This window comes from Tachypleus tridentatus, chromosome 1 (genome assembly GCF_004210375.1).
Source record: "Tachypleus tridentatus isolate NWPU-2018 chromosome 1, ASM421037v1, whole genome shotgun sequence".
NCBI lineage: Eukaryota > Metazoa > Arthropoda > Merostomata > Xiphosura > Limulidae > Tachypleus > Tachypleus tridentatus.
The window spans coordinates 158,537,010-158,561,887 of NC_134825.1; the positions used below are offsets into that span (position 1 = coordinate 158,537,010).

At 34.6% G+C, this 24,878-nt stretch overlaps 1 protein-coding gene across 1 annotated transcript in view; it reads right to left on the reverse strand.

Moving 5' to 3' along the window:
• Window positions 1-24,878, reverse strand: part of LOC143228814 (potassium voltage-gated channel protein eag-like) — a 164,772-nt gene that overhangs the window by 22,811 nt on the left and 117,083 nt on the right. The window contains 5 exon segments of the mRNA XM_076460186.1: window positions 70-99; window positions 102-492; window positions 3,511-3,906; window positions 10,890-11,014; window positions 11,840-11,968. Of these exon segments, the coding sequence (XP_076316301.1) occupies window positions 70-99; window positions 102-492; window positions 3,511-3,906; window positions 10,890-11,014; window positions 11,840-11,968 (1,071 nt within the window).

Genomic DNA, 24,878 nt, shown 5'->3' on the forward strand with positions numbered 1-24,878 from the left:
GTAAATCTCACTAAGATAAGGCCTATCAGTTCTCTTTCGAACTGATTACCTTAATCAGTATTTAATTACCTCCTATGATCATCATACAGATGGTGAAAACTTTTCGTTATCCGTCTCGGAAGCCACATTGCCGAACCCCACGCTGGTCATGCAGGTCATAGTGAAGTAGAGAGACGTGACGTACATGGTTCCTCTAGGAGGACCACCGGACAGTTCGGTCCTGTAGGTCTCATTCGAAAACTCGAAATAAAACGGTTGCTGAGTGATGTTAGCCAATTTCCATAGCCAGCTGTAAACGAAACCGTTCTCAGCGTCACTGCGACCGATGCTGTACCAGATGCAAGCCAGCCAGTGTGCCACAAGCATGTAGAAACAGAGCAATAGGGTTAACATGGCGGCTCCGTACTCCAGGTAACGATCCAACTTGCGAACCACACGCCCCAGTCTCAATAACCTGACCACCTTTAGAGCACTGAATAAACTGCCGATACCCTGCTTGGAAAATAAGCTTCATGAAATTAATCTTATGTTACCACAAAGTTCTAGGTAAGATTCTGATAACTTACGTAATTCAAACATTTCATAAAACAATGAATAAAACCTTGCTACATTAAGAGCATTCAACAACTTTCAGATATCCTGCTTAAAAGATTAAAGTTATCCCCAACCTGACAATTCTTAGAACTTTTAACTCCTTCCATGATCTGCCTGAGATTACTTGAGCATCCTTCACGTCTCAAAAAAAAAAAAAAGACAAAAAACTGTCCGAGTTAATTTGGGCGAACCATTTTTCTCCGTATTTTTAACTTTTTGCCCGAATATGTAAACCCGACCTAGTCATGTGGTGAGGGGCGTTTAACTCATAAACTGAGCATCGCGGGTTCGAATCGCCGTCACACCAAACAGTGTAACGCTATAACGTAACGGTCAATCGTTGGTAAAAGAGTAACCCAAGAGGTTAGCCGTGGGTGGTGATGAGTAGTCCTTCTGGTTTTATACACAAAACGTGTAATTTTGTGCAAAATTAACAAACAAATATTTGCATGTTTTCATGTATTACAACCTGTACCCGCTAAATGGCATTGGACATTCTGTATGAATAATTTGTATCGCAGTTATTCTAACTTATGTATCAAATGCTTAATATACTTTTCTATACTTTACTGTGGCTTCATTGAAAAAATACACATCACATATAAATGCAGATATACAGCATTTATTTATCGTGCATATTTTATGCACAGATATAACAACAGATCTTAAAAGATCTCACTTTTTTAGCTCATTTCCAAAAAGTAACCTCGTATTGAAGAGGTTGATGAAAAAATTATATCCTATTTGAAGGATGGTACCCCGAAAACTGATCTAATAATCCATATAAAGTTTGAGGGAAAACTATATAATACTAATATCATTAACTTGGCCATTTTCAGAAGATCTAAGCAAGCAGAAAATATTTTCTTGAAGGGTAGATTTAATAAGGCTTAGATCAGTATATCTCAGGACGGCTGGTGTGGGTATTAACACTTTTACTAATAAAGCAACGAGCAACGTTTCTACCTTCTTATGTACTCTTCATGTTAAGAAGGTCGAAACGTTGTTCTCTGCTTTATTAGTAAAAGTGTTAATACCCATACCAGCCGTCCTGAGATATATTTTTACTTTAAATGAGTTTCTCGTCATCACGAGAGACTTAAATCATTAATCTGATAGTTTTAAGGCTCTGATACTCTGCGTAAAGGATAAACTAGACGACACTAGTATCAGATTATCTTAGTCTCGACGTCCGAGATCATAATTAAACACTTGCGTATTGCATACCTGATGAAGATAAAATGCTTTCTTTTAAATGAAACGAGAATTACTTGAATATGACCTATTCAAAAACAAAGCTTAGATCTACTATTACGGAACAACAAACTTATATGAGCACGTGTATCTATGTGAATGTGACGTCGTTCCGTAATAGTAGATGCAAATTTTATTTTAGGTTATCTCACACGGTATTGTATAGTTATACTCTGTAACTTATTCAGTTTTTAAGCTGATCAAACGTGTAATTTAACAGTAGATGACGCGCAGTGAAAAAAGAACAGTTTTTGCAGAAAAGTCTGAAATTAACATTAATTTGTTTGTTTTTGAATTCCGTGCAAAGCTTCACGAGAGCTATCTGTGCTAGACGTCCCAAATTTAGCAGTGTAAGACTAGAGGGAAGACAGATAGCCATCACCACCCACCTCCAACTCTTGGGCTACTCTTTTATCAACGAATAGTGGGATTGACCGTCACTTTATAACGCCCCCACGGCTGAAAGGCCGAGCATGTTTGGTGTGACAGGGATTCGAACCTGCGACCTTCAGATTACGAGTTGAGTGCCTTAACCCACTTGGTCATGCCAGGCCAGCATTAATTTTTATTCGAACAATAAAGATAGTAAAAAATATACGGTAATTTATGTATTTTTACCCTTACAGTTTGTTCGTAGTCAAGCACAAAGCCAGACAATGAGCTATTTATGATCTGCTCACCACGGGTACGAAACCCTGGTTTCTAGCTATGTAAGTCTGTATATATACTGCGCTGACACTAGGGAACTTACCCTTACAGAAGAAAATGACCGTATTTGCCCGAATATAATGCGCACATAATTTTGAAAGGTTTAATTGAGAATAAACTGTTTTTTTTTTACGCATCAGTTATCCGAAATGTAAGGATTAGTTTTTAAATACACTAAACAACTATCAACGTGTTAAATATCTGTGAAAATATTTCACTGAATTATTGTTTTTATCTCTCAATTTTACAAAATTTATTGAAAAGTTTTTTCGTAGTAATACACAAAGTTAAACATTCATCTATCTTCGTCATCGCTAGAATTATGGTTACTTTCGGTTTCGTCGCATCAATCAGATTCGCTTCTTTTGAACCATTATTTCTTCCTCTTCTGTTTCCCACATCATGTTATAACCCGTTTCATCCATTGCATTGGATACGCAACACTGTTTGAATCTTTTAATGAAGCTTAATAAATTTCGGTACTAAATTCTAGTAAAGTACCTAACAAAACTGAACGTGCGCGAATACAATGCACAGTCAATTTGTTGAGAGGTAATTGGAGAGAAAAAGGACGTATTGTATTCGGGTATAAACGATATTTTTTTCATATTGTGCTTGAAATTAGAAAACGAGTATTTCATTTCTGCCTAAGATGTAATTTATCTTTTACCTTCATGACAGAACCAGAGACGATCGTCAACTGAAACATTGTACAATAACAGCCTATTTTTATTTTACACGACACAAGTTAAACCTAAAGTAGGTTTAATCATCTTATAACAAAAAAAGTAATACGAACGAAATTCTACGGTAATCATTTAAATAAAAGACAAACATTATATTAAAACAAGTTTTAATAAACAACGACAAAAAACAAACGATAACTCGTAATGGTGTGGTAATTATAAGGTTTTAGAACTTGATTTTGGTCATAATTATTCAAAAGCAACCTACGTCGTCGTCATGGTCGAATGCATTGAAGACGTCGTAAGGAAGGCAAGATAACAGATCTATGATGAACCAGCTCTTCAAATAATTCATCCGGATTATCTTGGGATCAGAAACGACCTCACCACCAGGGCCAACGAACGTAGTGTGGAAGTTGAGCACAATGTCGATAAAAAAGATGACGTCAACAATACTGTCGAGCACGAGGAAACTGACATCCTCACTAGTCTTGTTCTTGAAGGAGACGTTGTAGGGCACCATGATGGCCGTGTAGAATGTAAGACACAAGATAACCCAGTCCCAGATCGCCTTGAAGGCGCAGTAGTGCAGTAGGATGTGGGGTGGAGTTTTGGGGGCTTCCTGTCGGTACTGGGGCATCACATCCGCACTTAGACTTATCACCTGTCGGCGAACCAAAGGGGAAAAACCGTGTTGTCAATCAAGCTTATTTTAATCGTGTTAATTATCAGACAGTGAAAACTAATACGTACAATACCATAACTCTCAGCCATTACCGTTTATCGTATCTTAATTTTAAGATAAATGTACAACTTTACACCTCTTGAATGTCATCAAGATACAGTTAATATATCATAACCAGTAAATATCCAATATATCATAACCAGTAAATATCCAATATATCATAACCAGTAAATATCACCGCTATTAGATCTTAACAGGTATTTTTCAGAATATTATAACTCTCAAATATCCCCGATATTACACTGTTAACTTTCACTATCATCTTTGTTACTTGCTGACAGCTAATATTTATAGTATCATAACTCTTGACGTTGTCTATAACAGATAGTAAAAGCTTCAACTTACAATAGTACGACATTGTCTTCATTGTTAAGTTATTAGGGTAGAACTACAATTTTTCACTTGGTTCTATATCAGACCTGTACAATTCATACCTATATCAGTAGAAGTTTCAACTAGCCTTGTTATTAGCCTTATTACTAGACTATGTTATTATACTTGTAATTAGACTATGTTATTAGACTTGTTATAGACTATGTTATTAGGCTTGTTATTAGACTATGTTATTAGACTTATTATTAGACTGTGTTATTAGACTATGCTATTAGACTTGTTATTAGACTATGTTATTAGACTTGTTATTAGACTATGTTATTAGACTATGTTATTAGACTTGTTATTAGACTATGTTATTAGCCTTGTTATTAGACTATGTTATTAGACTTATTACTAGACTATGTTATTAGACTTATTATTAGACTATGTTATTAGACTTGTTATTAGACTATGTTATTAGACTTATTACTAGACTATGTTATTAGACTTATTATTAGACTGTGCTATTAGACTTGTTATTAGACTGTGCTATTAGACTTGTTATTAGACTATGTTATTATACTTGTAATTAGACTATGTTATTAGACTTGTTATTAGACTATGTTATTAGACTTGTTATTAGACTATGTTATTAGCCTTGTTATTAGACTATGCTATTAGACTTGTTATTAGACTATGTTATTAGACTATGTTATTAGACTTGTTATTAGACTATGTTATTAGACTTGTTATTAGACTATGTTATTAGCCTTGTTATTAGACTATGCTATTAGACTGTGTTATTAGACTTGTTATTAGACTATGTTATTATACTTGTAATTAGACTATGTTATTAGACTTGTTATTAGACTATGTTATTAGCCTTGTTATTAGACTTGTTATTAGACTATGTTATTAGGCTTGTTATTAGACTGTGTTATTAGACTTGTTATTAGACTATGCTATTAGACTTGTTATTAGACTATGTTATTAGACTTGTTATTAGACTATGTTATTAGCCTTGTTATTAGACTATGTTATTAGACTTGTTATTAGACTATGTTATTAGCCTTGTTATTAGACTATGTTATTAGACTATGTTATTAGACTTATTATTAGACTGTGTTATTAGACTTGTTATTAGACTATGCTATTAGACTTGTTATTAGACTATGTTATTAGACTTGTTATTAGACTATGTTATTAGCCTTGTTATTAGACTATGCTATTAGACTTGTTATTAGACTATGTTATTAGACTTGTTATTAGACTATGTTATTAGACTTGTTATTAGACTATGTTATTAGACTTATTACTAGACTATGTTATTAGACTTGTTATTAGACTATGTTATTAGACTTGTTATAGACTATGCTATTATACTTGTTATTAGACTATGTTATTAGCCTTGTTATTAGACTATGTTATTAGACTTATTACTAGACTATGTTATTAGACTTATTATTAGACTGTGTTATTAGACTTGTTATTAGACTATGTTATTAGACTTATTATTAGACTATGTTATTAGACTTGTTATTAGACTATGTTATTAGACTATGTTATTAGGCTTGTTATTAGACTATGTTATTAGACTTGTTATTAGACTGTGTTATTAGACTTGTTATTAGACTATGCCATTAGACTTGTTATTAGACTATGTTATTAGACTTGTTATTAGACTATGTTATTAGCCTTGTTATTAGACTATGTTATTAGCCTTGTTATTAGACTATGTTATTAGACTTATTACTAGACTATGTTATTAGACTTGTTATTAGACTATGTTATTAGACTTGTTACTAGACTATGTTATTAGACTTGTTATTAGACTTGTTATTAGTCTATGTTATTAGACTATGTTATTAGACTTGTTATTAGACTTGTTATTAGTCTATGTTATTAGACTATGTTATTAGCCTTGTTATTAGACTATGTTATTAGCCTTGTTATTAGACTATGTTATTAGACTTATTACTAGACTATGTTATTAGACTTGTTATTAGACTATGTTATTAGACTTGTTACTAGACTATGTTATTAGACTTGTTATTAGACTTGTTATTAGTCTATGTTATTAGACTATGTTATTAGACTTATTACTAGACTATGTTATTAGACTTGTTACTAGACTATGTTATTAGACTTGTTATTAGTCTATGTTATTAGACTTGTTATGAGACTACGTTGTTAGACTTGTTATTAGTCTATGTTATTAGACTGTGTTATTAGACTTGTTATGAGACTACGTTGTTAGACTTGTTATGAAACTCTGCCAACCTATGTTTGTATTATCTTCACCTTCAATCATGGTCGGTGTCAGATCATTAGAACTCACTCGTGCGACAGCTTAGGTGTCGCCATCTTAATCATTACGAAATCACAGGTGTCGTCTTTTATTAAACCAAAAGTCACTCTTGAAAGAAAAATTACCGTGCCATGTCACTATTAGCACATGTGAGAGGTATTGTTTTCATGTGACTTTGTTCGTTAGTAAGCACAACGCTACACAATAAGCTATCTGTGCTCTGCCCACCACACGTTTCGAAAGCCGATTTGTACCTATTTAAACTATGAAATTTACCGCTGAGAGAAAGGAGTACTAAGCACCTAAATCACCTCTGTTAGGACCCTCACAATGTTATCAAGTTAATATTTTCTCCGAAACAAAACAAGAGAAAAACATTTCATTAGTCGTGTTAGGATATTCGTTGTAATCACACGGTTAATATACTTAAAGTCTTGTTAAAGTCATGTCAAACTATATTCCACATACCTCTGCCTTGGTGTCTAATGAGATAATGATTTGACTTAAGTGGATTTGTATTGTTTATAAACTGAAATAGTATAAAGTAGGAAAATAGTTTACGCAAATATGTTTATCTGTATTTATTTTATTTCATTAGGGTAATTAAGTTTGCTTTTGTGCGATTTGACTCACTTATTTAAGATTATACTGCTACTTACGAATCCTACGAATACAACATATACTACTAATATATAAATCATTTTTTTCAGTGTGTGTGACACAAAACTTTGTGAAACGATGCAGTAATTTACAAAACATACAGTGGTACGTTTGAGGGCTTACAACGTTAAAAATCAGCTTTCGATACGACCCACAGTAGGCACAGCACGCATAACCCACTGTGTAACTTTATACTCAACAGGAAACAACCAAAGACTTAATTAACGTGCATCAAGTTGTGTTTGTAATCCGAAATTTAAATTTAAGACGTCATGCTCAAAGAGCAATGCGAGGCATGACACGATCTGTTTCGAAAAGAATGCAACGGTTTATTTTTGTATTATGCAGCTAAAAAACATCGTTTACAAAAAACAAAGAGTTATAGAACTTTTTCTTTCTATTGTCTTTTACCTCAATGACGTTTTGTTAGCTGTTTTAAAATTTGTTAAACGCGAAGTTTCCTACCCAATCACGAAAACTTACAAAATTTTTCCAATGTTTCTGGAAATTGACATTAGTAGGTACTGAAAGTTTTAAATCTCATTAGGTAAGATACCGGCAACAACTGCTAAGTTACATGTGGAGTTCTGTGAATACTTTAGATTGAATTATAGACCTTAACGACAGTCACTTCAAAGAATTTAATTAATGTTTCATACTTGTTTAAATTGAAAAAAAATTGACGGATGTTATTTAGTTCAGCATTAGATGCCAATGATTTACTACAATTACCAGTGCAAGTTTAAATATATCAATTTTAGACATATCATTTCTATTCGGCAAGAAATAGAATACTTTTCCATTTTAATATGATTAACACGTTGTTTGTTTTTTTCTTATCGATTTTATGTTTCTCGTTCCCTTTTGATCGGTTGTCGACACGAATCTGATGCGTGAAATGTTGGTTGCGAGACAAAATTATTATTTCGTTTTTGAAAAAAACAAACAAACTAATGTCACTATACTTCTGTCAAAATATTCTGGAAAAACCGAGCTCAATAGAAATCTGTCAAAATATTCTGAGTCGATGTGTAACATTTGTTCTGTAACTTGATAGCAAATATGATGCCCATTTTTCGTTTCTTATTTTTAAAATTTTGCTTAAAGCTACACGAGGGATATCTGCGAAAGTCGTCACTAATTTAGCAGTGATAGACTAGAGGGAAGGCAACCAGTCAACATCACCTTTCGCCAACTCTTGGGCTACTCTTTTTACAAGCAATTACTGGAATTGGAATTAATCGTCACATTATAATGTTTTCATGGCTGAAAGGGTGAGCCTGCTTGGTGAGAGGGATTCGAACCCTTGATCCTCATACCGTGAGTCGAACGCCTTAATTGTCAGGCTTCAATTTTGTTAAGTAATAGAATTTCATATTCGGTGTTGGCAAGTGTTGGCGGTGGGTGGTGACTGGCATGGCCAAGCGCGTAAGGCGTGCGCCGAGGGTTCGCCCTCTAGCCGTGGGGCGTGACGGTCAATCCCACTATTCGTTGGTAAAAGAGTACCCCCAAGAGTTGGCAGTGGGTGGTGATAACTAGCTGCCTTCCCTCTAGTCTTACACTGCTAAATTAGGGACGGCTAGCACAGATAGTCCTCGAGTAGTTTTGTCCGAAATTCAAAAAACAAAAACAAACAAATCTTATTTTGGCCGTACCTTTTCTATCACTTTTGTTTTGATGTATATATACATACTGAGATCTTTAGCTAATAGGATATTTTTATAATATGATCACACTAGAAATCACGTAGAAAACAAAAAACCACACCACAGTTATTGCAGCTTGACATACAGTTCTTATTTTACTCAGTTTTAAAATTTCTTTTGCTATCATTCCTTGAAGGCTTGGTATAGTCTGATAATCATGTCACTCGAGTCCCGTCGTCCTAGTATGACCAAGTGGTATAGTCTGATAATCATGTCACTCGAGTCCCGTCATCCAAGTATGACCAAGTGGTATAGTCTGATAATCATGTCACTCGAGTCCCGTCGTCCTAGTATGACCAAGTGGTATAGTCTGATAATCATATCACTCGAGTCCCGTCGTTCTAGTATGACCAAGTGGTAAAGTCTGATAATCATATCACTCGAGTCCCGTCGTCCTAGTATGACCAAGTGGTATAGTCTGATAATCATATCACTCGAGTCCCGTCGTCCTAGTATGACCAAGTGGTATAGTCTGATAATCATGTCACTCGAGTCCCGTCGTCCTAGTATGACCAAGTGGTATAGTCTGATAATCATGTCACTCGAGTCCCGTCGTCCCAGTATGACCAAGTGGTATAGTCTGATAATCATATCACTCGAGTCCCGTCGTCCTAGTATGACCAAGTGGTAAAGTCTGATAATCATATCACTCGAGTCCCGTCGTCCTAGTATGACCAAGTGGTATAGTCTGATAATCATGTCACTCGAGTCCCGTCATCCAAGTATGACCAAGTGGTATAGTCTGATAATCATATCACTCGAGTCCCGTCGTCCTAGTATGACCAAGTGGTATAGTCTGATAATCATATCACTCGAGTCCCGTCGTCCTAGTATGACCAAGTGGTAAAGTCTGATAATCATATCACTCGAGTCCCGTCGTCCTGGTATAACCAAGTGGTATAGTCTGATAATCATGTCACTCGAGTCCCGTCGGCCTGGCATGACCAGATGTTTAAAGCGCTCGACTCGTAATCTGAGGTCGCGAGTTCGAATTCCTGTCCCCCAAATATGCTCCTCTTTTCATTTTTGGTAACATTATAATGTGACAGTCAGTGATACTATTCGTTGGAAAAAGAGTAGCCCAAGAGTTGGTAGTGATGACTAGCTGCCTTTCCCTCTAGGCTTACACTTAGTTAGAGTAGGTAGCCCTCGTGTAGCTTTGCCCAAAAATTCAAAATAAACAAACTTAACTCTGTAGTACTCGGATATTTTTTTTTAAAGAACTAAAACATTTCACAGCTTCAGTTATTTCTTCCCAAGGTCAGTTGTTGTTTGTAATATTTTAGGTACATGATAGTGTTTTCAATGTTTAAGTTTGGTGACATGTTGTTATTCAGTATTTGTTTGTTTGTTTTGGAATTTCGCACAAAGCTACTCGAGGGCTATCTGTGCTAGCCGTCCCTAATTTAGCAATGTAAGACTAGAGGGAAGGCAGCTAGTCATCACCACCCACCGCCAACTCTTGGGCTAATCTTTTACCAACGAAAAGTGGGATTGACCGTCACATTATAACGCCCCCACGGCTGAGAGGGCGAGCATGTTTGGCGCGACTCGGGCGCGAACCCGAGACCCTCAGATTACGAAGCGCACGCCTTAACGCGCTAGGCCATGCCAGGCCTTATTCAGTATTTAAACAGGAAATATTAAAAAGTAAGCTTTTTTTATTAATTGTAATTTTTAAAGATTGTTAAGTACAGTCATATCAATGAAAGACTAATTCGTCGAGATTTTATACAGAACTTTTGCAATAATTGAAATTACCTTGTGTGATTAATTTTTGCAGAATCGTACAATGAGAAAACACCTGGCGGAAAATTCATTTTTACAATTTTTTAAGGTTCCTTTTCTTATACATATTTTACCCCATAAAACACGAACTTGCATTCAGTTGCTAACTTTAAAGAAATACTCACGTGGGCGATTTGAGATTGTTTGACAATGTCGGATTTGATGACCGGAAGATGAGAAGAGAACTGTTGGACAAACACTGAACGACTCCTGGTAACAGAGCGCGCCAATCGGGCAAACTTGCTGAGTCCTAAATTATAGACGTAACCAAATAACAATTAAACCAGATTAAAACAAAATGTTCTTGGTAATAACGAAAACAACATATTAATTACAATCTTTTGACAACCTTTTAACTATGTTAAATCTAACAGTCGAAAAAAGAACTTTCCAAATCTATTGAGATATAGAAATTCGGACATATTATTTTGTAATTCATCCTTATAACTCTGTAATGAGAATTAAGATACTAGGCTTTCCAAATCTATTGAGATATAGAAATTCGGACATATTGTTTTGTAATTCATCCTTATAACTCTGTAATGAGAATTAAGATACTAGGCTTTTCAAATCTATTGAGATATAGAAATTCGGACATATTATTTTGTAATTCATCCTTATAACTCTGTAATGAGAATTAAGATACTAGGCTTTCCAAATCTATTGAGATATAGAAATTCGGACATATTATTTTGTAATTCATCCTTATAACTCTGTAATGAGAATTAAGATACTAGGCTTTCCAAATCTATTGAGATATAGAAATTCGGACATATTATTTTGTAATTCATCCTTATAACTCTGTAATGAGAATTAAGATACTAGGCTTTCCAAATCTATTGAGATATAGAAATTCGGACATATTATTTTGTAATTCATCCTTATAACTCTGTAATGAGAATTAAGATACTAGGCTTTCCAAATCTATTGAGATATAGAAATTCGGACATATTATTTTGTAATTCATCCTTATAACTCTGTAATGAGAATTAAGATACTAGGCTTAATTAAGCTTGAACACATCTTCTAAATGAAATCTTTATAAATCTGTCTTCTGCTTCTGTTAATTAGATACCTTTGCTGGCATCGTCTTCTAATGGTTGTTTTAGAGCTGTGATGTCCCTGAAGGTCAGGAGAAACAGGACCACGACATCTTTTTCATTTTTTATAGGAGCAATATGAAGTAGGAGCCATAGCGGAGTGTCTACAGCAAAGATTAAATATTTAAAAAACGTTATCAGAAAACTTTTAAGGTGTAAAATTCATAGTTCGAGTCATTTACCAGAGATAAAAAACAACACGTGTTTGTGGCTCACGTGTATTTGTTCATACTCAACTGTGGCTTTCAACATAGAAAAAAACTATGAAAGTTTTACTCATAGTTTCTGCGTTTAGGAAGTTGGGAATTTGTAGTAAAACTATTAGGCTTAGAGAGTACCCTGCTGGTTCAGCGGTAAGTTCTATGGATTTGTAACGCTAACGTCAGGGGTTCGAATTACCTCGGTGGACTTAGCAGGCTATGTGGCTTTGTTACAAACTATTAAACCTATCTGCCGCCGTTCCTAATTATGAACTACGTTCTAGACAAAAGGTGGTCAGTCAGTAGCTAATGCACAGACTGTCATTCTTATGACACACCAACAGTTTAAGGTACAGGAAACATTTTGTTATATCACACGTACTCAAACACATCTTACTAACTCCGAAATCCAGAACTGTAACACAGGATCAGCGGGTCTTTCTATTTCTCTATCCTTTCCACAGTAAAAAAATAGAAAAGCAAATAGAAAAATTAATTGTTTCAGTTATGTTTCGCATCTAGATTTAAAAAAATATTCTGCATTATGTGCTTTGGGACAGGAAGTGCTCTTTCCAAAAGATACTGTTCAATTTGTTTCAAACAATTTCTCGTACACCAGTAAAAGTTAAAAAAATTTGTTCACACATGTTAAACCATGAACTGTGTTCGAGGTGTTAACATATAATCTGGTATGAAATACAGCACAGATAAAGTGTATAATATTGTATTGTTTAGGTAATACGAAAATACATAATTCAGGAAGAAATACAGCACAGGTAAACTGTATAATAATGTATTGTTTAGGTAATACGAAAATACATAATCCAGGAAGAAATACAGCACATGTAAACTGTATAATAATGTATTGTTTAGGTAATTTGGAAATACATAATCTGGTAAGAAATACAGCACAGGTAAACTGTATAATAATGTATTGTTTAGGTAATACGAAAATACATAATCCAGGAAGAAATACAGCACATGTAAACTGTGTAATAATGTATTGTTTAGGTAATACGAAAATACATAATCCAGGAAGAAATACAGCACATGTAAACTGTATAATAATGTATTGTTTAGGTAATTTGGAAATACATAATCTGGTAAGAAATACAGCACAGGTAAACTGTATAATAATGTATTGTTTAGGTAATTTGGAAATACATAATTCAGAAAGAAATACAGCACAGGTAAACTGTATAATAATGTATTGTTTAGGTAATTTGGAAATACATAATCTGGTAAGAAATACAGCACAGGTAAACTGTATAATAATGTATTGTTTAGGTAATACGAAAATACATAATCCAGGAAGAAATACAGCACATGTAAACTGTATAATAATGTATTGTTTAGGTAATTTGGAAATACATGGTAAGAAGATTTTATAGAAATTTTATCGCAATAAAGGATATTCTAGATCAGAATTTTATAAGCGAAATAACCTCAACAAATAACATTTTTAGAGTAAAGTGGTATAGAATCATCTATACAACTGTTCAGGCAACGTTGATATAACTATTTTTCTTGATTAACGTTTTGAAAAAGAGATGGCGCTGATAAAAATGAAGACAAAACTGTTTGGATTACCTCGGAACATTTAGGTGTGAACTGTCACGTACACTGTTGTAGTTGCGTCATTCTAAAAATGTCAATGTAAAAATCTAATACTGACATCACTGTATTTACTGAACATTTCACATGATTGTAAAGTCTTGAACATGATCTATCATTGACACGATAAACTATTCAAGAAAAATATCTGATGTTTTATTTAAAATTTAAATTTCCTTTTGGAACTTTCACACGAACTACTAAAAGATAATTCTAGTTTATTACTAAATGCCAACACCTTACACTTTTACTATGTAAGAAATCTATACACTTTCTATACACTTTAAACGACAACTTTAAACCTTAATTTGTCGAAGAAATCCATTTAGCACTTTGGGAAGTTAATAAAATAATTTTCAAATAATACACACACAAATATATAATGGAGATTGATTTCATGTTTCTATAACTTTTACCCTCTTCGACTATCATGTGCTAGACTTGTGGTAGTAATGGATTTTAAAGTAGATAGAGGAATTATAAAATCATGTATGTCTCCTACTCTGAGTATTAACGCAGACATTACGTAAGACCTTTTTTTCATTATCAACAAACTAAATTAAATATTAATTTATTTGTATGCCTGTTTATAATCTATTACAGCTACGTCTTATTAATTTACACTCTGAGATTTTTTTCCATCTTGTTTCATAGGTTTCAAGTTGTATATATATAATTAGCTGTCTGTTTGCTCCACCCTTATTCGATTGCATTTTTATGATTGTTTGTCTTGAAATTAGGCTTAAATCTCAGCCGTTAGTCACGGCATGTTTGTTAGTATTTTGAAACACCTTTGGACGTTCAGTAAAACTATATTAATTTGTTTACTTCACGATAGACTTGTTCGACCCCTCTTATCCACTATAAAAATCACTCCCATAGTTTTGTTGCCTGGACGAGTTGATATCCAGTTTTGTTTCACATGATGTCACGGAACAGCCAATGATCCATGTTTTCACAGTTTGTTCGTAGTTCAATTTACTTTGATGAATCAAGATAGAGCTTTCGTATAATACTATTTTTACCGGGATTAACTGTGAGGTATCTGATGGATATAAACGCTTTGTTAATTAATAACTTAGTTAACTAGTCTAAGTTAGAAATTATGAAATAGTGCTTAAATATAACTTATATACTAAGGTATTAAAAACAACGAAACCTGTGAACATGTACGAAGTAAATAAAGAAATCCGTGAACATGTACTAAGTAAACAACGAAACCTGTGAACATGTAAGAAGTAAATAAAGACACCTGTGAACATGTACGAAGTAAACAACGACACCTGTGAACATGTAAGAAGTAAACAACGAAACCTGTGAACATGTACGAAGTAAATAAAGACACCTGTGAACATGTACGAAGTAAACAACGACACCTGTGAACATGTAAGAAGTAAACAACGAAACCTGTGAACATGTAAGAAGTAAATAAAGACACCTGTGAACATGTACGAAGTAAACAACGAAACCTGTGAACATGTACGAAGTAAACAACGAAACCTGTGAACATGTAAGAAGTAAATAAAGACACCTGTGAACATGTACGAAGTAAACAACGATACCTGTGAACATGTAAGAAGTAAATAAAGACATCTGTGAACATGTAAGAAGTAAACAACGAAACCTGTGAACATGTAAGAAGTAAATAAAGACACCTGTGAACATGTACAAGTAAACAACGAAACCTGTGAACATGTAGAAGTAAATAAAGACACCTGTGAACATGTACGAATAAACAACGAAGTAAAGTAAAGACACCTGTGAACATGTAAGAAGTACGAAGTAAACAACGACACCTGTGAACATGTAAGAAGTAAATAGAGACACCTGTGAACATGTAAGAAATAAATAAAGAAACCTGTGAACATGTAAGAAGTAAATAAAGACACCTGTGAACATGTACAAGTAAACAACGAAACCTGTGAACATGTAAGAAGTAAACAACGAAACCTGTGAACATGTAAGAAGTAAACAACGACACCTGTGAACATGTAAGAAGTAAATAAAAAACCTGTGAACATGTAAGAAGTAAATAAAGACACCTGTGAACATGTAAGAAGTAAACAACGACACCTGTGAACATGTAAACAAGAAATAAATAAAGTAAATAAAAAACCTGTGAACATGTATGAAGTAAATAAAGACACCTGTGAACATGTACGAAGTAAACAACGACACCTGTGAACATGTAAGAAATAAATAAAGACACCTGTGAACATGTACGAAGTAAACAACGAAACCTGTGAACATGTAAGAAGTAAATAAAGACACCTGTGAACATGTACAAGTAAACAAAGAAACCTGTGAACATGTAAGAAGTAAATAAAGACACCTGTGAACATGTACGAAGTAAACAACGAAACCTGTGAACATATAAAAAGTAAACAACGACACCTGTGAACATGTAAGAAGTAAATAAAAAACCTGTGAACATGTATGAAGTAAATAAAGACACCTGTGAACATGTACGAAGTAAATAACGACACCTGTGAACATGTAAGAAATAAATAAAGAAACCTGTGAACATGTACGAAGTAAACAACGAAACCTGTGAACATGCAAGAAGTAAATAAAGACACTTGTGAACATGTATGAAGTAAACAACGACACCTGTGAACATGCAAGAAGTAAACAACGAAACCTGTGAACATGTAAGAAGTAAATAAAAAACCTGTGAACATGCACGAAGTAAACAACGAAACCTGTGAACATGTAAGAAATAAATAAAGAAACCTGTGAACATGTACGAAGTAAACAACGAAACCTGTGAACATGTAAGAAGTAAATAAAGACACCTGTGAACATGTACGAAGTAAATAAAGACACCTGTGAACATGTAAGAAGTTACTTTTTATAACAGTAACAGATCTTTTCATGTAACTTGCAAAGCACAGAGGAACAAGTTCATATAATAATGTATGTTTGTTTGTTTTGGAATTTCGCACAAAGCTACTCGAGGGCTATCTGTGCTAGCCGTCCCTAATTTAGCAGTGTAAGACTAGAGGGAAGGCAGTTAGTCATCACCACCCACCGCTAACTCTTGGGCTACTTTTTTACCAATTAATAGTGGGATTGACCGTCACATCCACGGCTGAAAGGGCGAGCATGTTTGGCGCGATCGGGGTGCGAACCCGCGACCCTCAGATTACGAGTCGCACGCCTTAACACGCTTGGCCATGCCGGGCCATATAATAATGTAACACGATGTTAAAAGTATGAATGTATCATTTTTCTCTGTTTAAATTGATATTAATTTATTCATACCCAAAGAAGTATGCTTCTTTGATAAAGCGATTCCCTTCTTAGTATATCAATAAATGTTACACTCAGTTTTGATGCGCGTTCAGGGGAAACTTGGAACATAGCTGGCGGTGAATTATTACCAAATCTAAGTGCCAGATATGGCAGACTGAACTTCCTCTTATTACACATAAATTTTTTTAAGTATTTTAGTTGGCTTGCGTGTAGTTCTTAAAATCTTGTCACGAACAGATGCGCCATTTCATTTTTTGTTCGGTTTGTACTGCGGGAAAAACCATCATAATGTTGATCTCAGTAAAACGACTGGTGTATGTGATGAATATAATTATGATCTCACCCAACGTACAGAACGTTGACTGCTAGTAATCTGTAGAAATTAGGCAGAAAGAATGATTTACACTCTGTTCGGTAGTAACGAAAAACAATACCTTCTGAATGTTAATAAGAACATGTGAATTACAGGTTTCACTTTAGGCCTACTTTTCTCGGCAGCGTGATGGGGAACAAGAAAATACATGTCAATCTCCAGAGAAAGACATTATGACATTTGATTAATAGAATGTTAATAATCAGAAGTCGCCTAGAGTTAGAAAAGATATTTCTTTGGATAATAAATTCAACTACGTACAGTGTTTTTTCAAAAGAATTGTTAACAATTTGATACGAGGATTACAATGGTAACCAACAGAATATTGCATGTTATGGTTTTAGGAAATCAAACGGGGAAAAAGGGGGCGTATTGATGCTCAAGAATGCAATAATAATATGAGTATAATTATTACTATTATAATACTTTGTGGTATCGTTTTAGAAAATCATCAGAATCGGGGAATACATCTTGACGTTCTATAAAACAATTTGACAATAAGAATACAATTTTATCAATATAGTACTGTTCAGTGTAATTTTAGAAAAACAACTGAATAGAAAAGGAGAAGATTCTTGTGCTCGAGACTGATACTGCCACATTAGATTAATTCGTGTTGCTGATACTGCCGCATTAGATTAATTCGTGTTGCTGACACTGCCACATTAGATTAATTCGTGTTGCTGATACTGCCACATTAGATTAATTCGTGTTGCTGATACTGCCACATTAGATTAATTCGTGTTGCTGATACTGCCACATTAAATTAATTCGTGTTGCTGATACTGCCACATTAGATTAATTCGTGTTGCTGATACTGCCACATTAGATTAATTCGTGTTGCTGATACTGCCACATCAGATTAATTCGTGTTGCTGATACTGCCACATTAGATTAATTCGTGTTGCTGATACTGCCACATTAGATTAATTCGTGTTGCTGATACTGCCACATTAGATTAATTCGTGTTGCTGATACTGCCACATTAGATTAATTTGTGTTGCTGATACTGCCACATTAGATTAATTCGTGTTGCTGATACTGCCACATTAGATTAATTCGTGTTGCTGATACTGCCACATTAGATTAATTCGTGTTGCTGATACTGCCACATTAGATTAATTCGTGTTGCTGATACTGCCACATTAGATTAATTCGTGTTGCTGATACTGCCACATCAGATTAATTTGCTGATTGCCACATGAGATGCTGATACTGCCACATCAGATTAATTCGTGTTGCTGATACTGCCACATTAGATTAATTCGTGTTGCTGATACTGCCACATGAGATTAATTCGTGTTGCTGATACTGCCACATCAGATTAATTCGTGTTGCTGATACTGCCACATCAGATTAATTCGTGTTGCTGATACTGCCACATTAGATTAATTCGTGTTGCTGATACTGCCACATTAGATTAATTCGTGTTGCTGATACTACCACATTAGATTAATTCGTGTTGCTGATACTGCCACATCAGATTAATTCGTGTTGCTGATACTGCCACATCAGATTAATTCGTGTTGCTGATACTGCCACATTAGATTAATTTGTGTTGCTGATACTGCCACATCAGATTAATTCGTGTTGCTGATACTGCCACATTAGATTAATTCGTGTTGCTGATACTGCCACATTAGATTAATTCGTGTTGCTGATACTGCCACATGAGATTAATTAGTGTTGCTGATACTGCCACATTAGATTAATTCGTGTTGCTGATACTGCCACATTAGATTAATTCGTGTTGCTGATACTGCCACATTAGATTAATTCGTGTTGCTGATACTGCCACATTAGATTAATTCGTGTTGCTGATACTGCCACATTAGATTAATTCGTGTTGCTGATACTGCCACATTAGATTAATTCGTGTTGCTTTGTTTGTTTTTGAATTTCGCGCAAAGCTACACGAGGGATATCTGCGCTAGCCGTCCCTAATTTAGCAGGATAAGACTAGAGGGAAAGCAGCTAGTCATCACTAACCACCGCCAACTGTTGAGCTACTCTTTTCCCAACGAATAGTGGGAGTGATCGTCACATTAAAACGTTTCCACGACTGAAAGGACGAGCATGTTTGATGTGATTGGAATTCAAACTCGCTACCCTCAGATTACGAATCGAACGCCTTAATTCACTTGGCCATGCCGGACCTAATTCGTGTTGCAGAGGTTGCATGATTTACATTCGCTTTAACGTGTAGAACGAAGTGATGTCACCACGTTCCCTGAAAGTTACGTTACAATTACAGTTACAACCACGCACCACTAGGTTTTCTATTATAGTCGTGAATGTTTTACGGAAACCGCAAACACATTAATTACGAATGTATCTTCCCCTCCAGTGGCACAGCGGAATGTCTGCGAACTTATAACACTACAAACCGGGTTTTGATACCTGCGGTGGGCAGAGCACTGATGGTCTATTGTGTAGCTTTGTGCTTAATTCAAAACAACAACTACGAACTTAATTCAAAAAGAAAATGTACTGTAGTTAACAGTTTAAATTTGTTTATAAATGCTAATAATGTCAAAATAATGTCTATATAAAAACGAAAAATTGATTTTTTGAAACTTTTATATTATTATGAAAACTATTCAAAGTAGTCAAGTTGCTGAAAAGAAACTGTTAACTTTTAATTTTACTTACAAATTAAGAGCAAATTAATGATCAAAATATTCAAATGCCTTTTCTGACAAAAAGGAAACAATCTACGTAAAAATATAAAACGCTTTCTCTGCACTTCCAAAAATATTCTTTTTCTCAAAATAATCTCTCTACACTGTTAAATATCTGACTCTTTCAGTAAAGCCCCGGCATGACCAGGTGGGTTAAGGCGTTTGACTCGTAATCTGAGGGTCGCGAGTTCGAATCCCGGTCGCACCAAACATGCTCGCCATTTCAGCCGTGGGGGCGTTATAATGTGACAGTCAATCCCACTTTTCGTTGGTAAAAGAGCAGCCCAAGAGTTGGCGGTGGGTGGTGGTGACTAGTTGCCTTCCCTCTCGTCTTACACTGCTATATTAGGGACGGCTAGCGCAGATAGCTCAGAGTAGCTTTGCGCGAAATTCTAAAACAAACAAACAAAACAAACTTTCAGTAGGTCCATGCCCCTTAGTGGCAGACTCACACTACTATAAACTGGGTTTCGATACCTATGGTGGGCAGAGCACAGGTAGCCTATTGCATAGCTTTGTGTTCAATTACAAATATTCATTTAATAATCAGTACGTTCACGAAGTATTAGTACAAAAATAAGTCCAGTGCATGACTGACTGGTTGCTAGGAAACATCAAAACACAGAAACGTTACAAGTTATATAATTAATTATCTATTAATGAAATTAACTAGTGTTGAGCTGATTCTGTTCTCTCTTCTTGACATGAGTAAATTAGCATTATTTTTTCCCGTGTAACTTGGTCATAAAAAAATGAACAGGTTAAACTACTGGAGATTTAACTTTAAGACGTGCTGTTAGATATGAATCTACATTCTCCATTAAAATAGTCAAGCGATGCTTGAATTCCTTTTAACAGACCGTAGCCAGATAACATGGCATTCATACATGTTTAACTTTACCTGTACGAAGTCGAAAAAGTAAAATAAGGTCTTAAAGCTGTCTAAAGAAAGTCCGAAAGAAATGTTTTTTTTTTCATCGTTACAACAACAGATCCAAGTTAGAGCATCGAGGTTTCGATATCCTTAGCGCTGTAGCAGTACAGCAATTACAAAAACTTACAAATAATGAAAAACAAATTGCGAAAATTATTTATGATGTAGGGACGGCATTACTAATAAGTACAGAAACGAAATCGAGAAAGATACACCGGTTCGAATAAAATCATCTAACCAGGGTTGTGCTATACTGTTGTACAGTGGCTAATATCTATAACCTTTCAAGATTAACTCAGTACTTACTGGCTACTAATGTAAAGGTTCCTGCTTGGTTTTGTGTATCTATCTCAACCTTATTTCTGTAATTATTAGTAACACCATCTCTACATCTTATTTAACTTTTATAATTTTTCTGTTACTTGTTTACCCTCTTTATTTTTTTAATTCATTGAAGTAGGTTCATAAGTGAACATTTGTTTTATTGTTATAATTCAATGTTAATATCTATTGTTAATACCATATCATTTTTGTCGGTTTTTCTAATTTTGAATTACATTGAGGTCCAGTGAAGCTCAAATGGTTCGTCCAGGACGGTACAATTATTCCAGAGCGCCGAATAGACGTTAAGGGGACATTTACATAACCCATGCCACCCAAGTTCACCCAAACTCACTATACGTGCATACATATCGATTTTATTACATGCTAGAATCTTGTCAGCTAATATAGAGAACATTATACAGATCCCAGGCCATGATGTATGACATCACGAATACACACACAGCTGTCAGGCTTGGCCTCACTTAAAATTTGACGAAAAGTAGAGAGTTATATAGTGTATTATTTTGATAATTAAGAAACCAGATGTTTTTAAACACAGACATGTATACAGTTCTGTCAGTTGCATAAATACTTGATTTCCAGAATGCATAAAACATTAATTTAGCTTTTTTTTTTTACTGAAATTGTTTTGGTCGATATCATGTTTTCGCAATGAAACGTCACAAACAGTCGTTATATAAGAACGAATAAAACCTATATTTTGCTAAAGGATTTAGATAAAAACAGGAGTAAATTTGTTGAAAATTATAGCACGAATGTTCAGTTTAGGATATCTTAATAACACATGTTAGAGATGACATTCAATAAAATCTAAAGACATCAGCACTTTTCTTAATAGAGTTTGTTGATGGTCCCTCAACAAGAATAGACCAAAGAAATTTATAGTTGCTGTAGTTTATAATTGGTTTTGGATAAAAGTTACAACATTTGCTCACATTTCAACTTTTAATATTATACTATAATTTAATTAATTCGTCAACCACGTGTCTTAAAAGCATCATTTAAGGTCTCTTTTGTTACTGGACTTAAGATGTTTTGTTAAACTTTGGGCTGGACCTAAAGCAACCAAAAGTATATCTGAAATGCTTTGCATATGAAATATATACAACAACAACATGTCATGAAATATCTCAGCTGACGAAGTAAGAAGGATTTTAGGACAGATAAATCTGATGAAAAACTTGTTTGGTTACAATTTATCTCCAATTTTCCTTTAATTATTACATACTTTATACCAGATATGTGTGAAACTAACATTTCAGGTATATCTTTTAGCTAACATGGATCCAGCTTAACTAATGAATTGAACGAAATACAACATATGCAGTAGCTTGTGATACACAAAAGATAGATCTTTAACAGGTGTTATCAAACAATTTACTCTTAATGAGTTTTTTTTCCTTTAGCAGCTCAGGCATTTTGCACCTAACAAGCTTTCTTATTTTGCCAGCTCAGGCGTTTTACACCCAACGAACTTTCTTGTTTTGTCAGCTCAGGCGTTTTACATCTGACAAGCTTTCTTGTTTTGTCAGCTCAAACGTTTTACATCTAACGAGCGTTCTCGTTTTGTCAGCTCAGGCGTTTTACACCCAACGAACTTTCTTATTTTGTCAGCTCAGGTGTTTTACATCTAACGAGCTGTCTCGTTTTGTCAGCTCAGGCGCTTTACATCTGACGAACTTTCTCGTTTTGTCAGCTCAGGCGTTTTACATCTGACGTGTTTTCATGTTTTGTCAGCTCAGGTAATTCGTGCATAATGTCGTTTATGCGTCAACACGGAAGTTAACATTACATGTGAATTGGTTTCTTAAGATATGATGAACACACGCCTAGTGACTTATATTGTGTTAAGTGGACCATGAATATGACGAGATACTTTTCAGATAATATATTTTGAGTGATAACACATTTCAGTGCCTTTAAATATACTGCAACAAATGTATTTCCCTTAACGTTTTCATTTAAAGTTTGTTGAAAACTTGGGTGTTCACACCATTACGTTAGGTAGAAAGATACCTTGCTGCTCCAAAAGTTATGTTTATAAAAGAGATTTTTTCATTAAAAAAAAAGTAAAATATAATTCGCTAAAAATACATCATGACACGTAGCTCTTGGCAAGATTAATGTTTTTAAGGGAGTGCTTCAGATTAAAATACTACCGTTGTGTAAGAAAATGACTCAGCAATTTCTCTGCGTAATGCCATGTGCACGTGCCACATTTTGATGGAACACTATTTGATTTACGTTTCTATTGAAATAAAGTGGAAACAGTCACTATAGAAACAGTCACCACAAGATCGCAATAAAATGTTCCAAGCGACAAAGAAATGATTATTTTGTAGTTCGTTATGATCTATGGTTCTTATAAATACAATCCGATTAAAAATAAGAATTGTTATTAAATTAACTACAGTTTCATCAAGTTCCTGTAACCAATAAAGAAATTTTGAGGAGGGCTGCTGGCGAACAAGTAATTTAACGTTGCGAGTTTGTTTCTGAATTTCGCGCAAAGCTACACGAGGGCTATCTCCGCTAGCCGTCCCTAATTTAGCAGTGTAAGACTAGAGGGAAGGCAGCTAGTCCTAACCACCCACCGCCAACTCTTGGGCTACTCTTTTACTAGCGAATAGTGGGATTGACCGTCACATTATAACGCTCCCACGAATGAAAGGGCGAGCATGTTTAGTGTGACGGGGACTCGAAACCGCGACCTTTGGATTACGAGTCGAGTGCCTTAACCATCTGGCCATGCTTGATCGTTTAATGTTGCAAGTGACTTTATAATATTTACTATTCGTAAGATAATATTGAGATGTCTCTAATATTTTGGGTTTTTACAGTGAAATTCTGAAATTTCGGAGAAAGGGACGCTAGTATCTAGTCGTCACACTTTACAAAAATGTGCTCTGGATATGCACACGCACATACACACATACATATAGAATTAGATTTGGAATGTATTTGAAAGTCCAATTATGTGTGGAAGTCGTGTAAATAAATAAAGAAATTTACTGTGGTTTGACCACTGCGAGTACAGAAACCCGATACGGGGAAGAACTTTTTTTTAAAAAAATTGCTTTTGCAAAATTAAAAAAAATGTTCTTTAGTCAACAAACATCTGGATTTTGATTTTGAACAAAACTGTTTTTGTTTCCTTAACCAATTCTAAATGTACAATTCTAGTTTTAATTGGACCCACAAACGGATTCATAGGGATTTCTTTCCTCTGACGGAGCGTATTGTGTAAAAGATTATATAAGTTTATTAGTCACATTTTATTCTATGTATCTGGTAAACAGAAGATGAGTTGTAACAATTTATTTCATAGGTGGCAGGCTTTTTCAATACAGTATAACAAATAATATTCTTGGTTAAAAGTGCCTCACCCATTGGTTGCATATGGTTGGCATAATCGACCAATCACTTTGAATATATCATCTTAATACAGATAACTAGGAAAGCAAAAACGTATTAGAACAAATGTTATGAATTAATAAAGACATCAGAAAGCAGCGGAATTAATGTTATACACGAGTTATTTACATCAGTACTTTTCTTGTCATACGCATTTTAATAGATTTCTTTCTGTAATATTTTATTTATTCGGAGACT